Source organism: Bombus bifarius, unplaced genomic scaffold (assembly GCF_011952205.1).
Source record: "Bombus bifarius isolate JDL3187 unplaced genomic scaffold, Bbif_JDL3187 scf7180000007977, whole genome shotgun sequence".
Taxonomy (NCBI): domain Eukaryota; kingdom Metazoa; phylum Arthropoda; class Insecta; order Hymenoptera; family Apidae; genus Bombus; species Bombus bifarius.
The window spans coordinates 2045937-2072437 of record NW_022884362.1 but is presented as its reverse complement, the minus strand read 5'-3'; the positions used below and the strand labels follow the sequence as shown (position 1 = coordinate 2072437).

General features: G+C 38.2%; 2 protein-coding genes across 7 annotated transcripts in view; both read left to right on the top strand.

Annotated features, from left to right (window-relative positions):
- Positions 1–5855, top strand: part of LOC117204198 (pituitary homeobox x) — a 44068-nt gene extending 38213 nt beyond the window's left edge. For all 6 annotated transcript variants that reach the window (XM_033441379.1, XM_033441380.1, XM_033441382.1 and 3 more), the window contains one exon: positions 5027–5855. In XM_033441379.1, the coding sequence (XP_033297270.1) occupies positions 5027–5824 (798 nt within the window). In that variant the 3' untranslated portion in view covers positions 5825–5855. The remainder of the gene's footprint in view (positions 1–5026) is intronic.
- A 164-nt stretch (positions 5856–6019) lies between these two features.
- Positions 6020–8564, top strand: LOC117204199. Its single transcript, XM_033441385.1, has one exon. It carries the CDS (start codon positions 6077–6079, stop codon positions 6371–6373), a length of 297 nt encoding a protein of 98 aa, XP_033297276.1. The 5' UTR covers positions 6020–6076; the 3' UTR covers positions 6374–8564.
- The last annotated feature ends 17937 nt before the right edge of the window (positions 8565–26501 follow it).

Below are 26501 nucleotides of genomic sequence, written 5' to 3'. Positions count from 1 at the left end.
ATATCTTTTGTATTGTTTTCAGGTAGTAATACGAATCACATCGATATTTGTGTTTCAAACGCATTCTCTCGACTAAATATATTTGGTTTTAAATTTTAAAAATACAATCTCCCGCGTCGTTTGTACAGAATTACAAGCATATTCGTTTTACATAACGTTTATGTAGCACGAAGGCGAATGTAAAATTTAAAAAGAGGATTTTTCCGCTTGTTCCGTTTTATTTTTATTATATTCCGCAAAAATTTATACGAACAATCCGCTCTTTTATCCATAAATCTATAATATTAATCAATGAATTTGTATGTGTACGAAATCTTCTAGCCAATAATTAACTTTACCTTATTACCGAAATAATTATTACTAACACATTCATTATTGTAGAAAAAGAACGAACGATTGCTTCTCTCTGAATAAATTCGTCTATCGAGCTGTTAAACTCGTCTTTAGAGATACGTTTCACCCACCTGTATCTCAAACAGCAACAAGATTGACGTATTGAAAGAAAAAAAATAGGCTAACAGCGTGGCCACCTCGTACGAAACGAATCGCGCTTATCCGATTGTTCACTGGCCGTTGCTAAGTCGTGGGATTACCTTGTATGGGGCAGCATTTTCGGGGGTGTCTATATAATGCCGAAACGTATATGTGGCACAGAAAAGACGATCAAGGGTGGCCAATGCGAGGTTGGGGAGGTAAAAGCTGGTAGGTTGGTGGGGGCTTGATTGATGAGCTAGCCCCGGTCACGGTCTCATTACATTTATATAAGCTTTCGTAGATTGAGCCGTGCACGGAAGCTTACGCGGTGGCGAGGGGTCGTGATTTGATGAGGTTTTATTGCTCGGATGACGTGACGGGAGCCATTGTTCAAGCGGTTGTCGAGTGGAAAACATTGGATTCGATTTATCGCGTCTACCAACTTGCTTCTCACATTACGTTTACTTCCATTAAGCAAAAATCCAACGACCGACAAATCGCAGAGACAACCAAATAATTAGAGCGTGTATCGTCGCTGATTTATTAGGGTTGGAATAACGTACGAAAGAAGAGTAATTTCTTAGTGGAAATTGATGATGTGTTAAAATCGACGACGATTTACCTGTGAAAATTCTTCGTGTAGTTTCACCGTTGACAATCGTTTAATAGGATCGTCGTGAATTTTTGATATATTTTATTTGATTTAAAGGAAGTCGATTGATCAGAACGAATTTATTTCTATTTTTCTATATCTTCTCGCGGTTTTCATATAAAATATTTTCACGTGCCGATGTATCTATCCAAATCTTTTTCCCTGCAGCTTTAAAATACAAATGGCCGCTGTGGTTGCGGTTAACGCCGGTCAAGATCGTTTTTCGAAAATTATCAGCACGCTGGTTAATCCGTCGACTTCTATCGTGACGGGCGCGATTCGAAAGTTCATTCATCAAGCTTATGAGCCAGCAGAGTCGACTCGAATTCTGCGATGCTGTTAAAGTTTATGGGCGCGGTCTTGTGTGTGTATACGAAACGACTCGCGCGCGCCTTCCGAGAGTTTATTGATTCTCGAGCCACGGCATCTTTCGGCCGCTGTTCTGTCCTATCGAGTTTACTCCCCCTCTTTTGGCTTACCGTCGCCCCGTGTCATGTCTACGGGGTTGCTTCGTGAAATCCAATGATGTTCCTGCTCAGCAAGGAAAGTTTGCTCATACGCCGCCCGTACGAAGGGGAAATATTTTTCTCGCGCCACGAGATACTCTGCTCTTTCGTGAAATTCATAGGGGAGGAAAGTCGTACGGTCTTTGGATTTCGATGTTGTTCGCGGAGTTCCATTATCGTTGACGAGATGTTTAACGATTGGGGATACTGCAAGATTTGGTAAATCTTTGCTACCTATGAAATAATAAACAATAAGTTTTATAACATATAATAACATGGCATACGTTCCAACTTATCTCGGCCAATTTTTCTTTAACCTCGCGTTACAAACTTTCGTAACGTTATAACGTTATCATATTCAACGTGCTAATCTTAACCAGTCAACGTTAAAAGTATTATAACAGCCATCCAATTTATGAAGTTCCATCATTTCAATATATTACAATTTCATGCTCCTCGAAATACTCGCGTTGAAAATTGTCTTCGCAACCTACGCTCACAGACAAATACACGAGGCTCAAAATCATTCCAAAGTAATCCGGAGGAACTTGGCTTCTAATTCCTGCCAGCTCAAAAAGCTCGAACAAAGATCTCCATTAAAACCGCATCGGTAATCCTTTCGATCCGACGCATCATAACGTCGCTTCTTGACCTCGCGCGATTACGTGCTGCGTTCCGAGAATAATCGGCAAAAGGCAGGGCATTATTCTTCATTAGCCAGTCTTCTTCCCCTCTTTCAATGACTCGTCGCGCCTCTTAGCGTTTTCACGGCGTGATCGTGCGACCATCCATCTTGCGAAGGATCCTCCAACCTTTTTCGTTGTTTCTCTCCCTCGATATCTTCCTTCCTTCCTGTCGTCCTTTTTCGCTCAAAACTTCACCTCGCCAACTGGAAGCAGATACAGTGGCTCGCAAAAGTATTTGAACGCTCACCGTGGCAAATCTGTATTGTTGTGTTATACGAAACATTTTGAAATTTCGTTAGCGTTATAACGAGACACGATTTTCATGATTAAGATGGGGAAGCTTGGAAGCAACTTGAAAATGTATATAGAAGTTATAAAATATTTACAGATAACAGATAAAACAGATAAATTTAGTAAAAGAAAATTAGCATACAGCGCGAATAATTATTTTGAACATATAAAATGTGTTAAAGATCCCATTGAATATTCCGACTTGTCGATGTAATGGGCGATTGACTGTTTAAATTCTTTGCGAGAGATCTCTGCGAGATATAGATTTGTGCTATACATCTTGCAAGTCCTACATACATTTTTAAATTTGATTCAATCATTATGAATACGACGACGACGGTCGAGCTGGCTGTAAGTGGCCAAATAATCTCTGGACAGACGAATACTGTTTCTTCAACAAAGAGTATACTCGAAGGATGTACACATCATATGTTTGTAAGAGAGTTTCATTGCGATATATGAAAGGGAAGAAATCATTTTTTAAATGAATGTACAATCATAAATACACACGAATACACATATCATTCTGTATATTATTTTTTATTCGACTTCTACTAAATCTATTTTACAAATTTCCGACTAAATATATCCACCAAATATCTTGCAGCTTCTATGTACGTTTCCAAATTGATTTAGAATTATACCAATATAATCACAACGATCTAATCTCGCAGCAACGTCAACGAAATTTCAAGATGTTTCCTATAATAAGCATAATATATTCGTAAAAGGTTTCTACAAGTGTTCGAATACTTTCACCAACTACTGTACCTTCTCGCCGAACCCTACTGGCCGAACCCTCGCCTCGGTGCCCGAACCAAACGTTCTAACGTTGGTTGCCTTACAGTTACGCGAGTATCTGAGTGCAACCACCCGTATAATTGTCGGGAGCAAGCTGGTTGGGCGTCGTGGAAAAAGCAACACGAAGGAACGAGCCGAAGGCGAAGGGATGGCGTCGAGGTTGAAGGGCGAATGGGAAAGGAAAGAGGGTGGAAACGGCTGACGAGCGGCTCGCCCTCGCAGTATCGAACGCGAGAGAGGGCCGCCTTGAATTAACGCCATCATATTTCAGGATGGAGGAGCTCGTCGGGGTTTTCTTGCCATTTGTCTCGGGACTCGGCCGTTTACCGAGTGTGAACCTCGCCTTCGTCCCGCAACATGAGTAATACCTGGCTCGAGCGAGTCCTCCGCGCGAAATCTGGCGAAAAACCAGAAACGCGAGCCCCGCGCGTTTCGTCCGTTTTTCAACGAGAGCTGCGAAGCATAATAGAAGCAGTATTCGTTAACCGATGAAATTTATATAGTTAGGGAAAAAGGGGAAGGATTTCGCGTGGATTTTTTGTGGGCGTGGGTTACACCGTTGAAGTGTAGGGTGTTTAGATTAGTTTGGACGAGTGAGAAATGACGTCGGAGGTTGGCGGGGGAGAGGGACTCCGGTAGGCGCGGTTTAGATACGGGAATTTTTTGGACCACGATTGCAATTGCTTTTTCAACGAGACATAATTGTTTCACGGTGATAAGATAAGATAATTTCCTGGTAATTGTTGTATTTAGAAGTGTTTTCCTCGGTTTGATGCGTGTCGCGGTCGTACTTGGCTGAGATACCGCTCGGTTCGTGTTCTGTTTGAAAATATTGAAATTTCTGTTTGATGTGATTAAACAGAGGCTTTTATTTAAAAAGTATCATTACGTTATTTACATTGGCATTAGTCTAGTTCCATTTGAGTAGGCATAACATATGCACCTGAAAAAAGTATTATGAGATTAATGCAAACTTTGATCGATGCATAATGACCATACCACTGCAACCTCGTTTTGAAAATTTTCTTCTACAAAATGTTCCACTTAATATAAAATATTGAAACTATTAATTATTGACATTTTTCCTGCTAATTCGTTGTATACGTTAATTGTTTAAATTAAATGCCGCCGCTACTGTCGCGCTTTTTCGTTTTTATTAAATATTCATCGGTTAAAAGAAGAATATCGTACGAAAGTGATAGGTATCAGGCATAGCAGCTCATTGATTTTTGACAATCCAAATAGGTGTTGACAACAAAGTTAGATGCAAAGAAACTTGCGACGAAAGAAGGAAAAGCAAAAGGTGAAATTTTCGTAGCAACGAAAATATTAACTTATTATCATCCATTAGTCGTGGTTAAAGAGAAGATCAGCAGAAAAAATGCAGGTCTCGTTGGTTCGATCTAATATGACCCTTCTTGATACGAGCTTAAAAACAGAGCACGCGTACTGTACAATTCCATCATTTACATTTACAAAGCATCACTTTTGCTTGGCTAAACACTACATCTCTAATCTTCGTACCTCTAACCGTCTATCCTATCACGACTAACACAATTAATTGTTTCTACCACAAACTATTATATTTAACGCAACAATTTGTTCTGTCAACGCAGGTATGGTTCAAAAACAGGCGGGCGAAATGGCGGAAACAGACGCGCAACGCGAACACCGCAGCTGACGCGGTAGACTTCAAGCCCGGCTTCGGCGCTAGCCTGAACAGCTTCATCGGCCAGCCTTTCACTGACCCAGACGCGCTCTACAGTTCGTACAGCACGTACAACAACTGGGCCGCCAAAGTGCCATCGCCTCTGAGCGGCAAAGGCTTTCCTTGGGTCAATACCTTGGGTTCCGTGGTACCAACCGCGTCGCACCATCATCATCACACCCAAGTCAGTCCCGTAAACTGCTTCAACGCCGCGGCGACGTCCGTGGCGGGCAACCACATGGGTGGAATGTCCGTGTCCGTGGGTCAGGCAGCCACGTCGATGTTACCAGGCATGGGATCGGGCTTGGGAGTTGCCGGTTCACCCGTGGCAGCGACAGGAGCTGCGTGTCCTTACGCGGCACCAGCGGCACCCCATCATCCCTACGGACCACCGGTATACACGCCACACCATAGAACAGCGGCAGCTCCGGAAAGCTGTACCGCGATGACATCCAGCATCGCCTCGTTACGATTGAAGGCCAGGCAACACAGCAGCGGTTACAGCAGCCTAAGCGGCAACTCGTTCAGCATGGACAGCACGCCAGTCTCAGCAGCTGGGAGTCCAGTAGGTTCAAGAGCTCCTTCGGTCGGCGGTGGACCGCTCAGCGCGTGCCAATACGCCCTAACAACCGCTGGCGAGGCGAATCCTCACTCGCCAAGCAGCGCAGAAGCTCACGTGAACGCTACAGCCAGAGCCCAAGTCTGAGGTGAAGCGGGGGCTACATCTAGCCCCCATCACCACACTGTAACCGCGAATTCTAGAAGCTCCCTGGCCGGTTCCGGGAGCTCTTTGGGAGGTGGCAGTCAAGTGGTACCGGTGGGAGCTGCAGCCAACGTGTCCGCCGGTCAGCAAAGCGACAATCAACTGAGAACGCAAGAGTGACCCAGGCCTAGGTCCGCCGCATCGCCGACATTGTCGTCGACCCCTTCGTCCACCACTTCTCATCCCCCTTACCTAATGTACGACGAAGACGGGACCACGGCGGACCAGAAGATAGAGGATGACAGAAGCGTGATCGAGGCAGGAGGCATAAGTGGCGACCGTGTTATCGCGACAGCTGGAGGTATCGGAGTAGGCGTTGGCATCGGAATTGGTGGCTCTGGTGCGGGTCCTGGAGGAAGCACAGGATTAGCCAGCTATTGGCAACACGCTACCACTGCTACCGGATACTGGCCCTCGTTATTGGACTGTTGGACCACGCCGTCCATCGCTTCCACCTCGCAGACACTCTCTCTGCCACGAGACGAGAACTGAGAACAGCGCACGCTATCGTGATGCCAGCGATGTCTTCGCAAGTAATTCTTACATTAGTATCTTGGATCTGGGGATGCTAAGTATCTTTTATTGTATTTTTAATTTCTATCGTTACACTTTTAGAGGTTATGAAACTTGTGTTTTGTTAAGCTTCAACTGGCGTGGCGTGGATCAGATTGGTGATCAGTAACGAACAGACAATTGATCGGTAAATAGCTCGCCTCACAACTGATCTTATACCGTAGTGGTACCAAAGGCAGATAATAAGAAGCGCAACATTAGAAAAGAAATACAAAATGTGAGAAATACGCGTTATATCCGTCATTGACTTTATCTATGTCACGCTAGTTGAAAGTCAATTCTTTCTTTCTTTCCTTTTGTTCTGTTTTTCCTTTTTTATTTTCTTCTTTGTGGATAGGATTTTGCGAGGACTCGTGGCATTTACGACGATCTTGAATTGTTACTAAATTGCGGATATTTATGCAAATTCATATTTCTGTGGATATAGTTAAAGCGATAGAACGTAGGTAGAGAATTGTTTACTTAAATATTATACTTTGAATAATTTATATATTCCTGCATTTTCTATACATTTTTTCACAATCAAATTTTCTATAAACGCATAAAAATCCGCAGTCTTACGCGTTATTACGTTCAGTCGTACGCTGTTCTTCATCGAAATTCGTAGATCGAGCGTTTAACGGTTATTTACACGATTTAACGACATTCTTCCCAGTGCAAGTAAACGGGAGAAAACTGTACATAGGATTGTAAATGCACGAACGATGGAACGATTATATCGGTATATAATATTTAATGTTTCGAGGTGCATGTTTCATCCGTAAAAAAATGAACGGAATCGCAGAGATCGTAGGGCGAATTTTAAGTTTCCTAAAGATTGATTGAGCTTAATTAGAATTTTTATTTTCTTCGCATTTACAAAAATGCCACCTGTTCAACAAATACTCGAGCCAAAGTGCAATATTTTCGACTTGATAGTCGTTCTTCTCGAAAAAGGAAAAGAAAAATAGTCGCTGAAAGTGTGATCTATCGAGCAACGAGCTTTATATTTTCGTAAAGATTTATTTTTACTTGCGATTAGTTTCTTCTTCGCGCGTTTGTCACGGGATATCGTGCGTTTCGAAACAGAATTCACGAGCAACGTCGTTGCGGAACTTCGTTGTGTACAGTCTTTCAAGACTCCAAACGAGAAAACGAGTAAATTTAATCGCAAATTAGAAGGATAACGAGATGGAAAAGAAGTAACGGGATGAATAATAAAAGATCCGTCGCGGATCGAGATGTACTCATTATTCTGTAGATATATGTATAGTAGACGCTGATTTTACGCGGTTCGTAAATATCTTTCAGAATTGTTATATTGTAATGATGATAATAATAACATTATCCAGCAGAATACCAAAAAAAAAAAGAATAAAAGAAATGAAAAGAGAAACCATACACAGGCTGTAAGTAAATGAAATGGCCACCGTTGCGATTGCAAACGGTGCTTTGTACAGTGTACGAGGAAAGAAATCACTTTATCGACTATGCGTACGTTATAAATATTATTAATATTATTGAATAATTATAAAAAAAAAACTGTATTCGATACCCTTGCAGGGCACGTGTAACTGGACTTTTGAAGTCCATCGATTCATTCTCTTCGTATTTCGTTATTTCATTACGTTCTCCACCATATATCTTCAATAATACCACTTTTCATCAACGCATGTACATTGTAAAATTGCTAAATTATACAATCGTTCGATGAAATGGAATCTGGAATACACAGTTAAAAAGAAGAACATAGACTAGGCTTTATAAATTAAAAAAAAAAATGGCATATCACCATCGATAAAACGTGAATCTAGAGAGGAAAACGATGTGAATCGATCAACTTCGAAAGTCGATGCAGGCATAACGCTATAGAACAAATAGTGACGTAAGCTAGATTTAAGAAACGACCGCTATTTTGTATGAATCCCAATGTCGTACAAATGTTCGTCGTGATCACATATCCCAGTTCCCGCGGTGAGTGATTGCAAATGCCCGCAGAAGACATGTTCTCATTCCCGTCGTCGCGTCGTTTCACTCACTACGTGTAAACGTTCCTACTGGGCGATATTGAGCGCCGAAAGGCCCCGTTTGTAATCTAGTCACAATAAAAACCAATTCTACTCTAAGCGAAGTCACTGCTTCACCGTCACCTGTCTCGTCCGTCGTTTTAGTTCAATTGTTCTACGCGAACTTTTATTTGATTTAACAACGAGCAAATATATTTCATACTTTCGCCAAGAAATCTTTTTCTTTTTTTTTTCTTTTAAATAATATTATGTACAACAGAATCTTTTTTTTTCAAATTAGATACACCGTTATCCATAAATTACTAAACACTTTGTACAGTTAGAATAGGGATAAATGAACATTGTGATTACAAAATGAAGTTAATGCCAAAGTTAGTCGTTATTTAAATAAAATATTTTAAGAACGATTATTTAAATAATATATCACCTTATTTGGTATAAATAGATTTTTTCTGAACTATGCCATTATCTATGTAGCTGAAAGAACGTGAATAATATTTTCTTTTATTTTACTTTTTGTTTGAATCAATGCTTTTTAATGATGATTTCTCAAGTAATTTTCAATTCTGTTGCTACAACTGCATGGGAAATATGTACCTACTGACTTTCACACAGTACCTGACACATACGAGTTCGGACTTATTAATCAATTTTATAGAATCAAGTGTAACTCATGGACGAGAGCGTATCGTTAACGATAACATCGTAAAATGTCTTACAGACAATGTTTCAAAATACATAGTCAAATTACTTCAATTATTTCTGTACAGTTACATAGATAATTTTCGAAGAAGGATAGCCTTTAAACTACGGTTCTGTTTTTATTGGTTATCTCTAGCTAGGTTTACTTAACAAAAGATGCGTACAAAGTTCTATCGTCAGAACAGGTTATCATGATTTATACTTGTCAAAAGTACCTTTTCGTATAGAGTTGCGTATGCTGCGGCCGCGAAACCTATTTTCTAACTCCGCGATGACATTAACAAGTTGGATACAATAGTATTCCGTTCGAATGGAAAAGGCAAAATTCTTTATCCCAATTACTCCGCTTTACTTCTCAAACACTTTTTCGTTTATATTTTAATACGATCGAATATTGGGTGAATTAATATTTAACAACGACATTTCGTTAATCGCTTGTTAAAATAGATAATTCTCTGTTCTTTCTTCCTGTGTACCAAATTTTTCTTAGATGATTATATAAAAAAAAAAAAAATAACATGGAATATTAGATATATCATACATCGGCATAGTTCGGACTTCGATTGATTCATCGGGTCGAGAGACAGGTAATTCTCAGTTCGATTATATTACGAAAAAGTAATAAAAGTAAGAAAAAAATATCGATAAGATCTGTGGAATTTTTATCAAATTCCACGCTTGCTCAAAAAGTGACATAAACAATGAACGTAATAATAATGGTACGAACTATGATGCAATATATGACAAGGAGCTTGTCAAAGAATCAAAGAGTAAAGTAGTTGAACAGAGTTTAACGATTACAAATACCCGTTTTGTTATCACTCATTGTCTTCAACTAATTATTAGAACAATTATTACAAAGAATAAAATCGTTTCAGTTGAATTTATCCGTAATTTTACATGTACTTAAAATACCGATAATAAACGAGTATCTAGATATTTTTCAATAGCAGCATACGTTTGATTAACCAGGTAATATATCGTTACGTTCAAATATAACGTTTCTGCGTTTTTTTAAAGAACGCGATATCGTGAAATCGTATGATTTTCGAAGCAAAGGTACGACGTAATCGAGGCACTTTCGACGTTTCAGAGTAAAATTCCGAGCAATTTTTCTTCGCCAATCTGCAACGGTTTAATAATTACACGCTTCCTATTGAATTAAGACAGAAGCCAGGGCAATGAATTCCGATCGATGATTAGACTATTTATCGGTAGTTAGGCCTTCCATATTACACCCTCTCGGACATTGAAGGAGCATCGATAACCTACGGAATCTACATGCATACCGAGCGTGTAACGTGTTGCATTATGGTGGTCGGGGAAAAGCGATAAATTATGCACCCTCCTTGGTGGCGCGCGAAGGGTCGCTCCATGCCTGGCAACCCCTCGTCCCGCTAAACTAAACTAAACGTATATTACGATGATCGTTGTGCCGTTAATGGCACGACACAGTCATAAGATATTGCAGTCCGTATGTTCCTAATTATATACGACAGCGGTGCAGTTCTCGCTTTATGCATTTAACTGCGACAATCGAGACGATATGACGCGGGGAATAGCCATAGAAATTTGCGAGAATTTTGAAAGTATGGCATCGTGTTACAGGAAGAATTTTTATCTCAATGGACAAGAACTTTCGAACATCCTTGCGCGATAATTTATTAAGTAATAATTTTAGTGAATTTACAAATGACAAGACCATAGACTTTTGTTAGAGAAATAGTTTCTTGTAACTTTACGATTTTATGTTGAATAGGACAAGTTGTATAATTGTAAATCTTGTCGTTTCCATTGTCAAACTTGTAAAGTGTCATACATAAATCTTTGTTCCCATTACCAAACTTGTTGTACGAAGAGCATTTATTAACTCTGACAACTTGTATAACACGTGTGTATATCTGAAGTTTTGGTAATAATATTAGTTCAATTATGTAAGAGGGTCCTGCAATGCGTCGTTATAAAAAATAATTTATTTTCAAAATTAATTATTATCTTGCCTGTTTTATTTAAGTTGAAACCTGTGGAATTTTTATTCTATCGTGTGTATAATAGGAATAATCTGTAGGATTAAATTATTCGAAGTATTTTCTGCTCTTTTGAAATGTATCTTTTGTCGATATTTATGTTTGAAGAATACTGTATTTATGATTTATTTTGTTATCGCTACTACTTTCGATAGAATTGTTAATAAATATGATTTATTAAAGTATCGATTATCAAGTGTGCAATTTATTACGACATGAATCTTTTCTAAATGTACAGAATTTGTTTATTATTTTCGTAATCTATCCTCGCATAATATGCCAAAAGTGGTAGAGTAAAGTGGTTAAGTCCGTTTAACACCACGAAATGGTTACATCATCGGTCTACGTATAATATCTAAAATCCTTAACGTCTTTGTAAAATCCTACTGCCGGTTTAATCGATTTGATAAAATTTTAGAAGCGTTAATTATTTATTTATGTAATTTTCAAGTACGTGGTACAGTTAAAAAAGAAACGGAGATAAAGAAAGTTGCAATGGTCTGTAATCGAAGTACTAATTGCACCGAGACTCTGTCTGTCTGACAGACACTTTTGAAACATCTATTAATTATAGGTCCAATGTACAAAGAGTATTTTATCTCTCTGCAACTTATCTTTGTTCGTAATCTTATCGTTTAACTGGCGCGCGACACACTTATACCAAAAATCTCTGCGCAAAATAAAGATTCTTGCAAAGTTTGATGCATTTCCTTCCTATTTCCCAGCATACATTACACTAGGTTCTTCTATTTTTGCTTTCCAGAAAGAAAACAAGATAAAAAATGAGACAAGATTTCATCTGATTACATTAAAAACGTTTCAAAGTATAGTATATATTAAAACTTAAGATCGATGAAATAATGCATTTATATTTGACGATGTAAATAAAATTTGCAGAGCGTTGTGACGTACGATAATTGATCAAGAAATAATGTCTTTTGAATAAATAGAATAAACGACACGTACGCATAAATATTATCGAAAATTGGGTGAAAAATATAGGTGAAAATGTTGTATCATTGAAAACACGAGGAACGAAATCTTGCTATGTAACGCAGTGTTACTAATACTCCGTTTACGACCCTCAAATTACAAACAGATAAATCTCAAACTATCTAAAAATGTCAAATTCACTGTAAATCACGGAATACGTTGTCGCTCTTTCAGAGGACTTCTTTCAAATTACTTTTCCGCGTTTTTCAACGTATTCTTAAACCTGTTTTATTTCACAACCGGAAAGGAGCGCCAGTTAACTGGAGTCCGTCTTGACAAAGGGAATTTTACGCGCGGAAAAAGATGGAATCCCCGCCGATTCTACTTTTTCTTCGCGAGATTCGACTCTCCAACAAGTAAGACTTTCTTCCCCCTTCGGGATCATATCCAAGTACCGTAAAAAAGGGGAACTTTGACAAGTTTTCCCAATATATTACCTAACGCGCAACATAAAAATTAAAATATTTCCATTTCTGTTAAATATCTAATTACGAAATTTCAACTATAAATATGTATAAGATTGTCGTCCTTTTCTTTGATACTATTTGGTCTACGTTCTATTTATTAATAATTATACAACGATATAATATTATCCAATTATTATATACATTATATAGTTATTATACGTACACGCTATATAGCTATTAAATATCGTTGATAATCCACGTTGATAATCCTTCACCAACGATAAACTCACTCACTCCATTCCTTCCTTCAGTAGTTTCCCGCACCAACAATTGCTTCTTCTGAAATTAGTTTTCCTCCTCGTTTCTTTTCTCCTCATCGTCTTCGATCTCGATCCCAATCATCAAAACTCTTGACAATGGTATATCATATATATATAATACTCACACCTGCCAATATCAGCTGCTCCTTCAGTTTGCTGTAATAAATAAATAATCGAGTTTTATTCGTCACATATCTTTTCGATACGGAATACGTACAAATAATCGGAATTGACATCTACGTTTTTGCGTAAACAGGCCGTATTCAACGAAACTTCATTGATAATTTCCACTACCTGTTCGCTTATTTCTGTTTCCCGCCGTACTTGTGTGTCAAATTTACGTGGCAACCAACGCGTTAAATAACAGTTCCTTGACAGAATTCGTGGAAATAGCGCGAAGGGCAGCGATTTTTCGACGTCGCGTCGTTTCGTCGTCGAGGTGTCCCTCGGCTGTAAAAAAGCTGGGTTGGGAGCATCGTCATCGGCGTCGGATTAGGAGGAGTCGCAGTAACTCCCGAAACTTCGCCGTTGCTCTTTCTTTTCGACTACGTATCGAGAGCCACGGGTCGCAGGCACGCGGAGCAGACTCAGGCCCGTAGAGATTCGAGGATTTAGCGACGGAATAAAATCGGATACGGCCTCGTGAATACGTTGTTGCCGTCGCCTGTTCCCCCGAGGACTGCTGGAATTCTGACATTGGAAACGAATATCGCAGCTTGTTCACCGAGAACCAAGATATTCCGTCTTCCAACAGCTGCTCCCGTCCTTTATTCCACAGTTGCTCGGGATATTGACTGCCAGGCGAAAGTTGATCGTAATGTGATTGAGAGAATGCGAGGTGGAAATCGAAGATGGAACGAAATGGCGTATAAACGTTTCATCTTACTTTTCTGTTTTATTATGAAACTTACGTTATTACGTTTTGGTACAAGTTACCTTTAATTATTACGTTTCGAAATTTATATCCGTGACTGTCGATCGCAACTACTTTAATATATTTCTACGTAGGTCTAACATTTATAAATTGATCCATTCTGGAGGAATTCAATTTATTGAGATAAGTATTAGATGGTCCGAAAAGTTTCTTTCGTTTTATAAGGAAATATCGGATGCACCACATTTTCCGTTTTATGTTATTTTGTCGAATTGCGTATGATCCATTTTGTTCTATCAGAATAAAAATCACAACGGAAGACACTTTTCGGACAATCTATTATATCATCGTGAAAGTTGTACTTAATTTGTATAAGTTTCCTCAAGCTTACATTTATTACGGTCTACCTATACTACCGTATTTAATAATATTCATTCGTTGTTAATCGTTAATCCCTGAAAGGGTTGAAAACGCTCACCTATTAGGTACATTACAAGGTCTTTGATTCAAATGTACTACGTTTAATCGGTGAAAAAATCATTCTAATATAACAAAGAAGAGATTCCTACGGGTCGAAATAACGAAAGCGGCGACAGATAATTTTCCATCGACGAAAAATGCTTCTTAATACGTTGAAAGACAATTCGCGTTACGAGGAAACGTTTCAGTCCGTTGCAAAATTCTTCCGACAATCTTATGGTAAGCAATGCGGTAACGTCAGAGTCGTAAAACGTCTCAGGCGATTCCGTAGCAACAGTTAAATTAAGGTGCGCGCAACGAGCTTGTCGATGAAAGCGGTGTCTGCAAATAGCGAGCGAAAATCATCGAGTAAAGTTTGTTCTCGAAATTCGAAGGTCTAGTTCCGTGCTGGTTCGAGCGTCATAAAATTCGCGAAGATTACTCGTTCGAAATATCAGGCGTCTGAGCAAGATAAAACGGCAATTAATATTAACTTGAGCAACGTGTCTCACATAGGGTAATAAAGATACCGTGTCTCGTATCTCTGCCAACATCACCGAGAAACATTATCATTGTTCGCCATTGGCGTAGCCTGTGATCGCGTTTACACGACCTTCAAATATCTGAAAGAGTCGTTGCAAATCGCTTTGACCAAGATCAGTAATGTCAAACACTCTTCGATGAATCCTTCTGTACTCGTGACTCAAACCGACGATCTTCGTGGGTTTGTATACGTTTGATCGCATCGCTGAAATTTACTTCTTGGAACAGCTCGTAGATTTTTATCTACCTCGATTAAGCAATCTCCGTTTCCAAAGAGTGTTCAGCAATGACGAAAGATGGTTTTTCAATTTTTTTGAAGTGTACAGAGGTCGGAAGTGGTCCTTGATTTTTTTAAAGAAATTCCCTTTTACTTCGATATAATTTTCGATATTAACTAAATGTAAATATAGTTGCGATAATAATTGACGATAATTTAGATTAGTATTAAACAGCGCACGTCGTGTGCATTCTATGGATTTTTAAATTTTACATAAATAAATAACAATCCGTAGTCTAACAGCGATCTTTAACCCGCGTGATAATTTCTATATTATCTAAATATTTTGGGAGCATATAAAAAATTTAGAAATCAGAGCGAAGTTACTGCAAAACAATGATACAAATTTCTAAAAGAAAATTGTATCTCTATCTCGTCGTAATTTTCGGTAATAATCCATTTCTACGCCGCGTCTTCTATGTAATTATCAAATTTCATTGTACATAAAGAACTTTACTTTTATGTGACGATCGAAAGTAATAAATGCTTCGTATCCACGTCTAATTTACCTATTTACTTTCACTTTCCGAGACAAGACAAGAACCAATTTTTGAGCAGTTTTTGTCTCGATAAAGCGTATAACAAATTGTGTGTGTGTGCGCGGCAGTTATATATGTATATTTCAAAACGAAAGACACTTCTTGAAAGATAAGAAATTTTGAATATTCGAAATAGAATTTCAATGTGTTTAATCATTTTCGTTGGTACCTATAATTATTCGGTTGAGATTTAAATGGTCCTGTTATCGGCAAAACTTGTAGTTATTCCGTTTAATTAAAAGCTATCAACTTTGTTATTAAGGTACTCCGTTTTAATCGACTTAATTCCAGTTTAATCAACTTAATCGAAACACCCATCGGTTCCGTTTTGTACAACTCACTTATTGGATTTCATTTAAGTTTCTTTATTAATTTCACCGTGCAACTTCCATTCATCTAGCTAATTAAAATGACTGTATTCCTCGTCACTTTATTTTATTAACTACTCCGGTTTAAATATTATTAACCTCGTATCGATTAACTCTTCGCATATGGAATATTATTCGCTTTCCTTTTATTATATCCACCTATACAGTTCTTTCGTCCACGTATTCTAATATACAATAAAGATTATTTCGTTATAAGACTAATAAAATAATTACATGTATATGACACAATATAATTATATGTACACGACACGATAATAAGATATATTCGTCGCTCTTCGATAAAATTAATCTATCGTGCAAGATTTCCGGTTATTTTGTTGTTAAAGTGTTATTCATCCAGAGAATTAAATTAAAATGATCGTTAAAATTTGTCCACGACATCCATCGTCGCATACTGAAAGTCGCGCGTAATTTTCCTCGACTTTTCCTCCTTTCTTCCAAATTCTACGCTTATACAGGTTATACCATGCCGTATCCTGTATATACCGCATAGAGTGGATCTCGAGCAGCGTGTTATTTATTGGCGGTGCGCTGGTTTGAATCGAGCCAAAGCAGCAGACCAGTGCTCCGTCTTCGGCTTACATTCGATACCAGCTGGCTCGTTCGATGTTGAACGAAGTAACCATACGGATCGTTCGTTCGCGAGAAACTAATAGGGTTTGCTAGCTTTAATTAGGTTTCGAGGATAAAAAATTGAGAGAAAGCGAAAGAAAATGATAAAAAAAGAAGGGGGGAATAATCAAGGAGGCTGAAGAGGACACGGGGTGATGAATTTTAATAGCGATAACAGGGCGAGGGAAATTAAGGAATTGGAAAAAAGATGAAGAAGGAAAGTAATGAATATATAAGACAGATATATCGTCGTGATTTTTACGTGGACTTTAATAATACTGTCTGACGATGCTATCCGTGAAATTTAATTTTGAATTATTTATCTTATTAATTTAACTCCGCCGCGATCCTCGAATTCTTATATTCTAATCTCACTCTTGTTCTAACAAACAAAGGGCGTAATATTTAAAGATAAGCTTCGGGGAAAAACTTGAAACGAAAATTCGCGCGTATTCTTTCAGATTTTCTTCGAACTTAGAGGATTCGTTGACGATTGAAAAGTACGATCGAGTCGAGGATATTTCGAAGAATTTTGAATAATTGAAAGTAAGTTAATACATAAAGTTGTGTATTGCGTGTACATCGCGAGTTCGTATAAATAAATGAAATCTAATCCAGATAAAATAGTTCTACAAAATTTATTATATCTTGTATTATCAGAGACTTATCAGTTACGCTTATGATATAGAGTACGCATATGGTATAGACTAATTTTCTATTTTTGTATTATACTTGAAATATGTATTTTACCTTGGAATTATTATACCTTGGGATTTTTAATTTACATTTGTCGTTTATACAATTCGTTAAAGAAAACTACTGCTATAATTGGTATTAAAAACATTCGGTAATCCCATTTTAATCTAACTGAACGGAGGATTTTCTTCTCATCGTGTTGAAAAATTGGATAAAGATTCAGGATCCTAAGTGTTCTTCTCTTCTACTTCTTCCAACAGTTACGATGCAACGATTGTTCTCCATTTAATACAGTCGACAGCCTTTGTGACTGTGTCGCAATCAGCGTGAGTGCAAAGTGTGATAGTACTTTAGCATGCACGCTAGCGCTTTAGTATAAAACTGAAACGTGTACCCTTTCTAAATTAAATGATAGTCCGTTTACAATTTCAAATAATTACGTCGGTAGATATTGGATAGATACAGGTATTAATTCAGTATTCAACAGAATAGAGTTGCCGTAGAAATCAATATTATCGTTATACGACAATGTTCTTTCTTTTGCATATTTTTTCAAAATTTACGCACTTTATACTAAAAGATTGTACGATATATCGCAAAATTTTCAAACGATCGACTTTAAACTTTGCTCCATTCTGTGTATAACGCTGATATTGTTTAAATTAAGAAGAAATATATATGAAAAAAAGCACGATGAAAATGAAAATACCAAGATATATAACAGAAATCGGTGCCCGATTATTTTTATGACAACCAATTATTTTCATCTTATGTATAAATGCAAAAATAACGAAAGATCCAAAGATCCATCTACTTTAACTTAACAAGTAAATAATTAATTACGACATCACCGTCAACATTTTCGTAGAACAAGTATCCGACGCTTTTCTAGTTTACCGTATTCTTCGAAACAAACGATTTATTTTTACAAAATTCAACATCTTACTTTACACCGTGAACAACCTCTTTCCAAAATCGCTACGCTAATTTCCTTCCTCGTCGAGGAAGCGTCCCTAAAAAGTCGATATCCTTCTGTTTGATATTATTCCCGCGTTAAGGGAGCCCGACACGAGCGTTCTGAATGCCGCGCGTGTAGATATTAATTTAGCCAGGCCGACAAAGTTCCGGGGAAAGTTAAAAAGGCTGCTTGCTCGCCCGGGCACACGCGCCCGCCGTCGCGGCCGCATAATTTCCCGAAACTTTTTACGAGACAGGACACGACGCCCGCCAGTAAGACGATACAAACTAATCTCGAGCACCGACAAACTTTCAGTAGAGACGCTTGAAATATGCCTGGCTGCGACCGCGCCAACGCATGTGCTAACTGCGAATACGGTTGCGTGCATTAACGCTTCCTCAACTGTACGTAAAGCCTCGTTCAGATCAATCGTGTTACATGCTTGAATCCAAGTCGCTCAAATTTATATAAGTAGATTAACCTCGAGTTAACGTTCGTACGAGTCAGGTTATGTATTTGAATCGAAGTCATCTTGAGTTCGAGTTCCCGTCATACGAGTTAAATTACTTGACCGAAGTCGTCTTGACCTCGAGTTTCTGTTCGCATAGACCAGGTTACTTGGCTTGAAGTTGTTTTGCATGCGAGTACGTAATTTCACTTCGAGTAGGTATGCGCTAGTTCGCTGTACGATCATTCAATTGGCAACGAAATGCCTTTGAGCTTCGTGCATCGTGTAACCATCGATAATGATTCTGATTGCCAGCAAGTAGCTTTTGTTCCGAAGTTTCGACAAATTTTTACACAACATCGATTGAGACTTATAATACACGAAATACAAGTTAAATTAAATTTCAACTTGAAAACTCATTTAATTGTTCACGATCGACCAATAACCGATAAATAAGCAGTTCAACGATCAATTTCTTCTATCGAGCGAATCGTAAATTTTTAAGCTTAATAATTGTTTAATAGCCATTAAACGATCAAACGGAGAATTTTACTCTAGACGACCGCCTAATCGACGTGCTTTCGAGATAATTATTATATTATTATATTTCTTTTAATATTAAATACCCGCATACTATTCGAGAGTGTGTGTGACGGATCATTCTCGATGTTTCTACAGGATGCCCATGCATAGATGCATATCAGGATCATCTCTGGTACTACATAATGCATCGCCGCGATTCCAGTTCCCTTCTACGTTTTCCTGTATCTATTCGGCGTATACGGCGCATCGACTAACGTGTTTCAAATGGAGCCTTTTGTGGCCACCGACTCGACCGAGATTGAATATAAACGCGGGAATAAGAAGCCGTTTTATCACGTTCTCCGTTCAGCTTTTACTCTAGTGAAATTGAGGGCTTAGAGACAGGGGCTTAGAAAATCGGGCAAATTCTTCGTCTCCTTCGTTCGCCACGAAAATGAAATGACACCGGGCATCGAGGATGGCCTCCGTCGCGCCACCTTACCACCGACCTATTCATTTAATTCTCATGGTAATCGCTATTCGTGCTTTCGAATTTTCCGCGTTACGCGCCGTCCTGCTTCCTCCTCTACGTCGCGTGTCGTTCAACCGCACCGCGTAACACCAGTACCACGGTAATTGAGTATTTTCGCTAACGGAAGTTCCGAGTTGGCTAATAGAATCGAAGATTTAACCATGTGCCCGTTTCCAACCCGATTACCTCATCCCCGCCTTAATCGACTGCTCGATACGGCGTGAATTTTGGAGCAGGAGGAAAATATTTAATTTTGGGGGAAGTTGGAACATCGTATTGGCCTTTGGAAATGAAGCACAGTCGAGCCTGTATCCGAACATCCTTTATCCCAATAACGTCTAAACATTCTGTTAGCCGAACAGAATGTCTGCCGGGAAGATCGTTCGTATGTTGCAAATACTGTTATTATACGGGTAATTGCATGTGCCAGAGCATAAGCAGCAAATAAAAATGACGAGGACGCACCTTCTTACGTTAAAGTTTTGCACGGTTTAGCGGTTAAAAAGCACGGAGCCCTTAAATATTTACTAAGACGAATTGACAGTTTCATTGACCTCGAATGTGGGATCGAGTGGGAAAGCTTTATGTGTAAACACAAAGTAATATTAAGTAAACTTTTTATTTTCATATCGAAGGTAGGTAGAGAATTTTCAATATTATTGACAAGTTAAGATTTCCTGACTTTGATGCTTTAATTCTTCGGGATCTTTAAAATATACTCTGCTTATTTTTTTTTTCTAGATTTCTGTTTTTAATATTTTAACTTTTTAGTAAAAAAAAAAAAATAGTAGTTACATATTTTGACGTCAGTTCTCTGTTTTTCACAGATAGAATTAAAATACGATATATTTATCCGTAGGAGGAAATTTATTACTTGATGCAAGTTATTTTTTAATACGTATGGCATTTAAAGTGAATTATTTATCACACGTTTACCGCTACATATACCGCTACTTTTTTACAGCATGTGCGCCTGAACAATATACAAACAATTTACACGAGTATACAACATTACATTCGTTTATTACATACACATACGATCATGCGTAGAAAAAAGGATAAGAAATATTTCAAAAACCCTAAAGACAAATCAATCACATCCTCACCAGTCGACCCAATCGTCGAACATCGTATCCAATCATTTCGTTTCACCACCATAAACAAAACCCAATATCTTCTTTCTCTTTTTCGTACAATAACATTAACACCGATTAATCGATCGAACAGCGTATCACAGGTGCAACACCGATATATACGAAAGACATGACCGGTTCAAACGTAGATCGCATTTGAAAATTTGAAATATCGAAACAGCATTCGGACAAAACCTATCGTTCGAGAGGGCGGAATTCGTGGGATAAGACGAAGGCACGTGGACGAGAAAAATATGAGCGTTCGGAAAAGGAGCAGAGAGTCGAAGACGAGCACGCACGCACGGTATCGTTAAAGTGCAACTGACGCATGATTCAACGTTCTGTCGTGGAAGAGGATCCGAAACGAAGAGCCCGCACCTGCAGGGCACTTTGAAGTAAGGTAGGTAATCCCTGCTCGCACGACGGCTACTAAGCCTCCATGATTTAGAAGCTCTTGGAGTATTTTAAGAGTCCCCTTTGCTCTGCCACCCCCGAAAACAGCCGCGTACAAATACTCGGACCCGCGACTGGAATGCAACACCGGGACCATCGTCGTTTTTGATTTCTTAATCCCTGTCGTCCCATGTATCGGGTAGTTGATCGAAAACAGTGAAACAGTGACTGGTTCAGCAGCGTAAAATGGACAAATACAAGGTGAGATACAAAGATGTAAAGAACGACGTTTCCAATTTTGAGAAAAGTGTTACGCAATCGGCTTACCGCATATTCGTCTTGCAGATTAATAATTAATATGCCAATGAATATAAGAATATTAATTGTCGTAAATTGTAAATTAATATTGTTAATTGATAGTTAACGATAAGCGAATTCAGAAGTGTATATTGAAATGGAGCGTTGTTGAGAATAATGTGAAATATGTTTGACGATTAGTAATTGGATCTCGCTCTTAAGAAAAGTGTTAAAAATATTGTTCGCGCGCTACAAGTCACGATAATGATCGTTGATGTGGTAGATATATCAAATACTACGATTAATAATTAAATTACCTATTATCGTCCAGCATTTATAATAGATGTCATACTAATCGAATTAATAATAAATTAATAATCGAAAATAAATTTTGGTATACGATATACAACAAAGAAATATAAAAGGTATAAATGCAACTAAACATTTTGAAACACGTTTAAAAATCATGTATTACGAGATTACCAGAACTGTAAGGAATTAAAAAGAGTAGATATTAGGTATACCTATCATCTTTGTGAGTTTCAAAAAATGAATTATATTTTTTCTATTTACTTATTTAATCATATATAATGTAAAGGATATTCTGTGAAAGTTTCATTAAAAAATTCCGAAAATTGACAAAATTATAACTAAAATTGTCTAGTTGGTCAAACTTGTCTGGCTGACCTATAGCGTCTGTGTCTACTACGAGAGAGAGAGAGAGAGAGAGAGAGTTATTATATAGAAACGATATCATATAGAAACTTCTAGGTAGCACATCGTTGTTGATTAATTGATTAAATTATTGTAACATGGAATGCGAAGCGATATAAATATATTAAACGTTTTACTTTGAAAATGAGGAAAATAATTCTACATTTATATACATTTCATCTTTAGTAAACGAAACCGTTGGAAGCAAGCAACTCCAAATACAACTCTTGGAGAAGCAAAGGGAACGTGAGAAGAAATACAAAGATCTCCCAGTCGATCTTGGACAATAAGCCTGTTGAAAGAGATATAACGCGAAGTAACAAAATTCTACCCTAACTCTGTATCGTGTAACCAAGATCTTGAACACAGAAGTTGCTTTCTTTATATACGTCAGAGGGAAATTTGAATAATATCAGCGAAATTATAAAGTGACGACACGTTATGGATTAATCGATCGCAGATGAATGTAAAGTTTATAATATCAATGATTTCTTTCCTGTTATATTTTTTGTCCGCGTTATATAAAATATCTCGGCTGTTTTATTTAAAACACCCAAGTCGTTGTGGCAGGTTGTCTAATTAATTATGTATACAATTATTTTTATTATAAAGGCGTTATTCGTTTCATACGTAATATGTAAAATAGTTGTAGTATTTATGTCTACATAAATTTCCTTCAAATTAACAACATTGACCATTATATAGTATCAACAAACATTTATTACGTTTCCGTCTATAATTTAGCACCAGTCCTCCGTTTTAAATTATCATAAATCTGTACAAAATCGTCGACTTCAGGATTTCCTAGTACGTATTGGGAATTTGAAGTAGATCTGGACACCGCGAGTCAGACAAACGACTCGTAAATACAATAGATCCTTCTAAATCTTTACATTTCCAAGATGAAGATTTTACGATGAATGATTTTTTAACGTGTTCCAATAATATTTAATCGTATTTATATTTTTCTATCCATTCAGAAAATGAAATATAACGATTAATTACATTGGTATGGAAAAATTGGTCTTATATATTTCCTAAAATCGCTATTTAACTTATGTACGTCTCGGAATTGATTTAAACGATTCGATAGACTTTTTCGAATTTTACTTTATGGACTCGAAAGAAATTGATGTTGATAAGATGAAACTATTACGACTCTTCTAAAAGAAGGAGAAGGTTTTATGGTTGTCTTAATTCAGGTCATGTTAATTGTGTATAACGTTTACATTGTTATAATTCATGAAAGAGGCCAGAACTACGAAGCAAATAGTATACGTAATAAGTAAACATTGCAAAAGTCTTTTAGAGCGTTCTCTATGATAATTTACGTACGTGAGACACAGTGTATGTAAGTATAGTTATCGAAAGTAGGAAACACGCTTTTTCATCGTTTTGAAACGTCTGCGGATATTCTTGGTTATACGTGGAATATTTTTCAATGTATTCAAAACGGATCTAAAAGTATAAATTCGACTAAACATTGATAGAGCAGAACACATTTAGAACAAAGATCTATTATATTCATTATCTATGTCGCCAAGGGTTTCCTAATTATATTCATAAAAATATGAATTTACATAAACCTCCATAGTCCCCATATAACGCAGAATACTAAACAAACTAAAATTTGCCAGAGTTTTCCAACAAATGTAACGAGTAGGTAATCGAGCGCCTAAGTATTAAAACCAAAAAGGAAAAGAACAAACAACAAAAAAACCCAAAGTCCGATATCCAGAAAAACGAAAGATACTCGATCCCCGGGACAATTTGTCCAAATATCAAACTAAAAGTAGAGAATTAGACGGGAGTGCGATGTTGCGCAATTCGAGCTCCGAAGCACATTAAAGTCGGATCCTAATATTCGAGCGGAAAGATAGCCTGCACCTTTCGGATCTCCATTCCTCAAACAACATAATCCCCGGAGACTAAACTTCTTTCCGACGTTCCACGGGCAGCCACGTCAAACCAGCACACATCGTGAGACCGAGAAACGGACGGAAGACCGTGTAGAAGAAGAGAGGATGGTATGGGGGATCGGTAGCACGGAGAGAAACAGAAGAGGAAGAGAGTCTGGACATCCGGAGGCAATGGCCCTCTTCAGTAACCGTAGCTCGCTCTCGAGCTACCCTCCTGGGCTACCCACCACCTTTTCCGACCTACGAACCTACCCACCGCCTTCCCTTTTCGCTCGTTGAATCTAATTACACCCGCCAAGACCCACCCGCTCGAGAGGGAGACACGTAAAGCTGCTAAGAGGAACGGAAGAAGAGGTCGTACGGTCCCTGGAGCGGAGCAAGAGGGACAACGGGACTCGACAAAGGGGGGTTGGAGAGTCGAAGGTTCGAAGGAGAAAGAAGGAGAGACCCGGAGAGATACAGAGAGAGAGGAGAGCGTGGAAAAGCAGAGCGTTGCCAAGCGACGGGAGCCATCTTGGAGGGTTGCAGCCACTAATGGCCTAATGAATTTAATGGAGGCTTCCCGGCATAGAGTAGCAGGAGAACTGAGAACCGAGAATAAGAGGGACAGAGCAAGAAGGAAGCGTGTTCCGAGTGGAACCGTGAGGAAACTTTAGGCGAGACAGAGAGGATGAGAGCTAGACGTCGTCGTCGACATCGTTGTCGTTCTCCTCGTGCGTCTCTAATTCTCTTCTCTACAGAAGAGAAAGCTGGCCAAACGTTGCTGGTGACGAACGAGAAGCAATGGAAAGGTACAGCATGGAACGGGACGTTGGATGATGATAGAGAGAGAGAAAGAGAGAGAGAGAGGAGAACTGGCGACGTTAGAGTCGGGGTTTCCTGTTAACCGAACCCTACGCCTGGAAGACCGAGCCTGGTCTACCTTACGACTCTTGGATTTTCGCAATTAAGTAAAGGGCGAGTGGTTGTCGCCTTCGAGGGAGCGGACTTATACTTCTGTCCGCGAAATTGGTCCTCGAAATATACATAATTACATACTTTTATAAAATTCCATTTGACGTTTTCGACAATTACTTTTATTTAAGGTTCTCAAAGAATTCTTGGTAGACAGATGTTACGCGAGCGAGGTATCTTTGGTAAATAATATAGAGGGTGTTTGTTGAATGAACAAAAATTTATCGATCTACTCGCAGGATGATTATGAAATATCGTACACACTATCGTTCAAAAGTCAAGACGCTTGTTTATTTTTGATTATGTAATATAAGCGTTATAAGGTATCTTAATCAGAAAATTACAGATAAAATTGATTGGTAATCATTCCTTATATAATAAGATATTATGATGTAATTAAAGCGATTCTTAAAGGCCAACTAGTATCGTAGATATTACGAAAATTCCTAACTTTGACATTTTTTACGTCTGTTGGTAATTTAATAATTTATTAACTGTCACGGTCTCAGCTTGGGAACCGTACCAAGAAATTTGTATAAACTTCAGTAGCGTCGATAGCAGCCGTCGAATGAGAATTTTCTTTTTGTTTAACGTTTATAGAAACAGATTGTGAATGACTTACAGTACAATAATGGTAAAAGTACGTAACATCGTAACAACCTTCTATCGAAGCGTAAGTGTATTAATAAAAGTTTTACGCGACCCCGTGAACCTCGAAATCGGATAAATCCGGATCGAAAAACACGTGTGCTCGAAAATGACCCTTGAAAGGGTGGTTTACTCATTGATAACCAACGCATACGATATGAGATTATTACGAAGATACGAAAGTTAAAACGACAGTTGTACCACGCTTTGCCTGCGCGTAGATAATGTAATGAGAAACATGATGTTTCTATCTCTTTAATTGGTCTGCTCGTTTATTTACGTAGCACTTGTGCCATCTTTCGCGCAAGCACAGACAAATAGGACAATATTTGAACGAGGGGGATGAGCACGTTTTTTTTTTTTACGAATTACCTCTTTCAATTTAGATCATGCACATAGTACGTACATGCTTGTCTGAACAAATCATTCGCTTACAGTTACATTATAAGAAGAAAAATTAGAAATCGACACTTTAATCTCGATAAAAGACGTTCTTCTGACTTTAGAATCGAATTCCGAAACGATGAATTCTAAATAATTTCGTCGAAAAAAGAGTCGAGACTCGTATAACGTTTTAACATAAACGCGCAGCAACTTTTGTGCTTTAATTCACTTTCTTTAACGCGTGTGTGTGTGTGTGTGTGTGTCTATTCGCTTCCAATGGCACGTAGTTTTGGTATCTGCG

Coding starts and splice junctions, on each gene's coding strand:
- LOC117204199 (XM_033441385.1), top strand. CDS start 6,077: ATGTACGACGAAGACGGGACCACGGCGGACCAGAAGATAGAGGATGAC.